Source organism: Panthera onca, chromosome D4, assembly GCF_046562875.1.
Source record: "Panthera onca isolate mPanOnc1 chromosome D4, mPanOnc1 haplotype 2, whole genome shotgun sequence".
NCBI lineage: Eukaryota > Metazoa > Chordata > Mammalia > Carnivora > Felidae > Panthera > Panthera onca.
The window spans coordinates 31,023,374-31,029,439 of NC_138351.1; the positions used below are offsets into that span (position 1 = coordinate 31,023,374).

General features: G+C 39.7%; 1 protein-coding gene across 2 annotated transcripts in view; it reads right to left on the bottom strand.

Annotated features, from left to right (window-relative positions):
• Nucleotides 1-5,707, bottom strand: part of HSD17B3 (hydroxysteroid 17-beta dehydrogenase 3) — a 51,513-nt gene extending 45,806 nt beyond the window's left edge. For both annotated transcript variants that reach the window (XM_060609870.2, XM_060609869.2), the window contains exons 1-2: nt 5,322-5,707; nt 2,252-2,298 (exon numbers count right to left, since the gene is read on the bottom strand). In XM_060609870.2, coding sequence (XP_060465853.1) covers nt 2,252-2,298; nt 5,322-5,475 — 201 coding nt within the window. In that variant the 5' untranslated portion in view covers nt 5,476-5,707. The remainder of the gene's footprint in view (nt 1-2,251; nt 2,299-5,321) is intronic.
• Nucleotides 5,708-6,066: the final 359 nt, after the last annotated feature.

A 6,066-nucleotide genomic window follows, 5' to 3' on the forward strand; every position in this document is an offset into this window, starting at 1 on the left:
GAGACCTACCCTAAAAGAATAGCTAAACGTAGTTCTCTAAACAGAAAGGAAATGACTAAAGAAAGAATCTTGGAACACCAAGGGGAATGAAAGAACAATGGAAAGAGTAAAGCTATGGATAAGTACAAAAGAAAAAGTAATACATGGGAAAGGAGTAACAGTTTAAACATCTAATAATATAATGGCTAACATTAGAGAGCTTACTCTAGGCAAAGCATTTTGTTCACCTTATCCCATTAAACCTTTCCAAAAGCCCCAGTGGAATTACCACCACCTCCAGTTTATTAATGTGGAAATTCTGCAGTAAGCATATGGAGTAGCATTTGAACACACAAATGTCTTGGGCTCTTAACCCTTGTGGTCAGTCTGCAGCATCCTGGACTCTGAACTGCTTTCCTTGGAGAATTTTAGCAGGAAGACATGAACAGCCTCTCTGGAAGGCAAAAAGCCTGAATGAAGGAGAAGTAGGGATCCCAGAAAATTGTTTAACACAGACTTAGGAAAAGAACAAAAGGAAACAAAGAAAAAGACTCTACAAGAAAGAGAAAAGCAAGAATTAGTATGTAACAGAAACAATTTAGAACTTCAGAGGTATCTTTTGTGCTAGTAAAGACACAAAAGCCCAGAAAGGATGGGCAACTTGTCCAAAATCTCCAGACAGTTAGTGCCACATTGAAGACAGGAACCCACAGCTCCTGACCTCCAGGCCATTGTTTTTGGAAACAGTAAAGAAACAAATGGCTAAGGAGGACATGGTCTCCTCTAAGTCGAAAGAAAGGTATCTGAGTCTTAAGACATCAAGGAGACCATTAGGTCAGCATGAATTTCAGGAAAGAATCTGGAAAATCATGAAGAAAGCACCTGGATTTCAAAGCAATCCAGAAAACTGAGAGGTAAGGCCATGGATCTTTTGGATGAGGGATTAGGCCCTTTCCAGAAACCTGGTCGAAGGTAGGCAGTAGTTATATAACAGGTGATATAGTTCTAATGCAAATAGCTAGAAAAGCTTTCCTTCTGATTTTTGGGTAAGGAAGACACAAGGCTTTGGAAAGTGGTGGCTGATCAGTCTCCCCAAACTCCACACTCAAATATGACCACCCACCTACTGAGTGTTGGGCACTACCGATCATCAGAAAGTTGCTATGTACAAATTAGGATAAGAGCAAAGAACCCTTTAGCTCAAAAAAACAGAGTTGAAGCAGAATGTCAGTACCAAAGAGATGATCATTGGAGGATAGGGGACAGACCTGAAAGAGTGCTAGAAGCTTTTTCAACTGGCATGATTTAGGTTTGTTGACATTTTAAAAGTTTCTATCAAGTGCCTCCGATACACGTTGTGCTGTCCATTTCACACAAGATGGTTAGGCGTCTATCAGTACACAGGCCTTTGGGGACCAGAAGACACATGCGTACTGCACTGTTGTTGAATGTGGTTTTTGTAACTGAGTGCTTTTGTTATATTTTTAAGATGTTATTGGTTTTTTTCATCCTCATAATTTCCAGGATTCTTTCTGTTTCTTCCGTTGTATTTTACATGGTTCTAGGGGTCGGTGTAATAGTCATGACGAAGAAATAAAATAATAGGAATTCCAGAAAACAATATTTCATTAATAAAAATGTGGAATTTGTAAGAATAATAATCATAACAACAATGACAACATATGCTGTAAGTACATTTTTTAAAAGTATAACTACCCCTATATCTGTCTATCTGCAGATAAACAAGAAGCCTGAAAGGAAATACTCAGAGACACTAATCATATTCCAGTGACTCTCAGCCCTAACAGATCCTCTCTTTGTATAATATTTTATAATGCCCATTAATCTTCTGGAAATGAAAGTTATAGATAATATGTCCTTCCTACACAAATAATTTTTTAAAAATCAATATATGCCCCAGCTACAACATAAGGATAAGTAATAGGAAAGTAGTTCATAGTTTTAATTGTATTTGGGTATATAAATTCTTATGGTACAATTACACTAGAGAACAACAATGCCCCCATGAATTCCTAAAACAACTCCTAAGGGGTGATACTGGTACCACTGAGTATCATAGTGTTTTTAAAAAAGGTATCCAGAGGGTGAGATTATGATTTTTAAATTTTCTTTTTTATCAAAAATATTTTCCTTCATAAATGAATGTCTATTGCTTTTGTAAGCAGAAAACTAGAGTTTGGGGTGAGGGGGTCATGTGATCATGATATGTTCAACTCAAGGGAAGGGGAAATTCTCCAGGAACACAACTTACCTCAAATGAATAAGCTTTCCCAATCCCATCTCCCGCTCCAGTGATCACTGCAAAAAGAAGAAATGGTCTTAAAGGGCAGAATTAATCTTTAAAATGCTCTCTCTCACTGGCTACTTTTTTTTGCAGGCTTACTGCCTAAGGCACAGTATTTCAAAGCAGCGCCCTTTCACTCTACAGCACTACTCCACTCAACTCTGGAGCTTCCAGCCCCGACTCCCCTCACTAAACATTCAAAATGAAGCTTTTTTTTCTTGGAGGTGTTGGTGAGGCTGTGGAAGACACCCTCCAAAACGAAACAAAGAACCTCAGCCAGGGAACATTTCGCTCAGACCCCGAACAGTGTGCCCTATTATCTCTCTACCCACACACCCAACTATCACTGTAAGACATTTCAAGGTTCTTCCTAAAAGTGGAGTTCTTCCCTCTTCCCATCCCACCCCCCACAGGAGAACAGTACTCAAAGCCCATGGGAGATAAGAAACTGAACAAAGAGGAAAACACAGAATTGCAAAAAGAGGATGCGATGACATAAAGAGACCTGAAGACTCTGCATTCCCTGTATCTATTGATTAACATATAACAATCAGATGGACCTTCTAGTCCTTTTATGTCCAACATTACACACTTATTTCATGACTAAGCTCTAGGGTAAACCTCAGTCGAGTGCATGTCATGATTTCAAACTGTTCAGTATATGCATATCTGCAATTCACCTTTGCACAACAATCGAAGGGTATGCTTTCCAAAAGTATGAAGAGAAGATACATTTAGTTTATTGAAAAGTAAGGACCAGCCAAGCTGTACAAGCTTCCAGAAACACATTGGCAGTGCATGCTCCTTTTCATAACTGCTAATGGTTTAATCTGCTCACTTGGGTACTTTAAGGTGAATCCATGCATATTACCTGCTCCTCTTGGTACAGGTGCTATGCTCAGGGTGAACTTCTGCTTCCCCTTCCTCACCGTTTTGGGAATCTTCAAAATCACCCAATACAAGGTCTGTACTATAGTTAAGATAATAACATCAATAAATGGCTGGTCTCTGGTGAGGGCTTACTTTCTGCCATGCACTGTTGCAAGTGTTGCAAGTGTTTGCAAGTGTTTAGCTAAAACACTAAAACAGTAAAACACTAAAACACTTAAATCATCTCATTTAATATTCAAAACAAACTCATAATGCAGGGACCATTATTTTCCTCAGTTGATAGAGGAGAAAGCTGAGAGAAAGTAACTCAGTCAAGGTCACGTTGCTAAAAATGATGACAACAGGGTGTGAAACCTGCCTATCTGAATTTGGGGCCACAAGTCTATAAAGATACACCAGTGACATAATTTTCTAATCAGTCACAGAGTTCTGAAGAGTTGAAATTTTTGGTCTTTAGTCATTGGATTTTCTTCTCATTCCCCTTCTTGCTCTTGTTCTGTCTTCTCTCCCAGATATCTGCCTATGCCCAAGGACATTTTACTCTTGCTAGTGATAACTCTATTCAATATTGACTCAAAGGACAGATTAAGATTATGAGTTTTTTAAGTTTATTTATTTTGAGAGAGACAGAGAGAGTGCAAGTGGCAGAGAGGCAGAGAGAGAGAGAGGGTCAGTGAGCAGAGGGTCACTGACAGGGTCAGTGAGCAGAGCCCGATGTGGGGCTCGAACTCACGAAATCGTAAGACCGTGACCTGAGGGACGCATAACTGACTGAGCCATCCAGGCACCCCAAGATTATGGTTTTTTTCAATGTGAACCAACAACTACTCTGGTCTCTGACCCCATGTGAACTTTTTTTGGAGTGTGTATTCTCAGAAGGGCTTGGCCCTGCATTGACGGGCAGCCATTGTGCAGAGTTCTAAGCACCACCCTACCCCCATCCACCTGCCAAGCGCGTGGGCATTGGGAATCTGTGTGAAGTAGGACGTTTGGATCCAGAACACTCAAGTTCAAGCTATTTAGCAAGTTCTCTGGAGATAGCATACTGCCCCAAGAGCGAAGGAGTGTTCACCAACACACACACAAACACACATTTCAAATATAACATGCAACAGTTAAAAACCCATTTTTCATTCCAAACAATTTTCATATGGTAATGTTTTTATCTGTGTTGCTTAGGTTGTATGGTTGTCAGCTTTAGCAAATAAAGATACAGCATGCCCAACTAAATTTAAATTTCAGGTAAACAAAAAGTAATTTTTTAGTATACTATGTCCCACATAATATTTGCGATGTCATATACTAAAAAATTATTCCTTGTTTATCTGAAATTCAAATTTAACTCAGTATCCTATATTTTATCTGGCAGCCCTATAAGGTTGTTTGTAATCTCTCCTATTTAGCCTAGCATGGTACTTTTAAAGCTGCTTAAATTCTTTTTTTTTTTTAAGTCACTAGATTTCTTGGATTTCTTCATGTAACCTTAGCACTTCATTCAAGGAGATGCTGAAACCATGCCTCCTGCTTTTCACCTTAAGCCCAGTCATGGGGCTGAAAGTCTGCGTGGTAGTTCCAGAAGGCAAATCCCATTAGTAGGCAGTGATTAATCTATTTGGGACACAAACCAGACCCAGATTCCATATCTAACCATCTCAAAAATGTGTCCCTATAGGGATCTTTGTTACTTTGATTTTGTAATACCTTCACTTCATGAAAAGGTTCAGAGAAATGTTTTTAAATAAAGTGAATTAAAATTATTTGTATTTCCGATTTTGAAACACCCTTCCACAAAGTGGCAGTACCCAAGGCCTTCAAAAATCTGTAGAAAAGGATGCAGAAAGTTCTGTCAAATTTGTTATTTATATCACCAGAAACTCCAAAAAAGGAACCAACCAACTAGTAAGGTTGAGAGGGCAAGCACAGAGGCAAGAATTGAGTGGCATTCTTCCAGCTAATTCTCCTCATGCCCCACATCTGGTTTTTTAAGGAATTCCAATTTCACTCCTGCTTTCCAGGCACCCAAATAAAAGTCACTCAAAGGCAGTATATCTTTGCTCTCAAAAGCAAAAGATGCAGTTTATGTTTTGAGACGTAGATAATAATAAGCAGGAACAACAAGAAACAAGAGATGGAAAGCTGTTTTTACCTGCCCATTGTCCCATTGACTTCAAGAAAGACCTTGGCAAAACTTTCCAGAAGTGCAGAAAAATACATTTGGAGAATCTCACACACTTCACCAGGTACACCAGGCACGCCAGCAGCCCTACAAAAATGAAGAACTGCTCCAGAGCTACCTCCATGACTGCACTGGACCAGCTTCAGACCTGGCCTGGCCCCTCCACAGCCCTCCGAGGGCGTGGCTGCTCCGGAGGCGTGTCAGTCACCCTTTGGAGTTACCAGCTGCATTCCACTGTGTGGAGACATTTAGATTAGAGTAACTTCTTTACACAATCCTCTGATTCACAGGCTTTGGAATAAAGTATTCTTTCTAATATTTTTGACAGCATTGTTGGGCTTTTGTGACCATGGGGGAGCTGGTGAAAAAGCAAAAGGACATGAAGAAAGATAAAGCCCAAAGAAAAATGGCCGCCCAGGTTCTCTCCCAGAATTTGGAAGCTAAAAATGCATGCTAAGAAGGATACAGAATCCTGGAAGTCATGCATTTATTTATTCAACAAATATTTACTGACTGCCTACCAGGTAGCATTGCTGTTCAAGGTATTGGGAATACATAATAATAAACAAGACCATGTCACTGTCGTGGGGGAGCTGAGATTCTAGTAAGGGAGACAGACAATATGCAAATAAGTAAGATAATGTCAGATATCAGTGCCATGAATAAGTGCTATTGAGTGACCTGTTCAAGCGACTAGTGGACAATTACTTTAGAG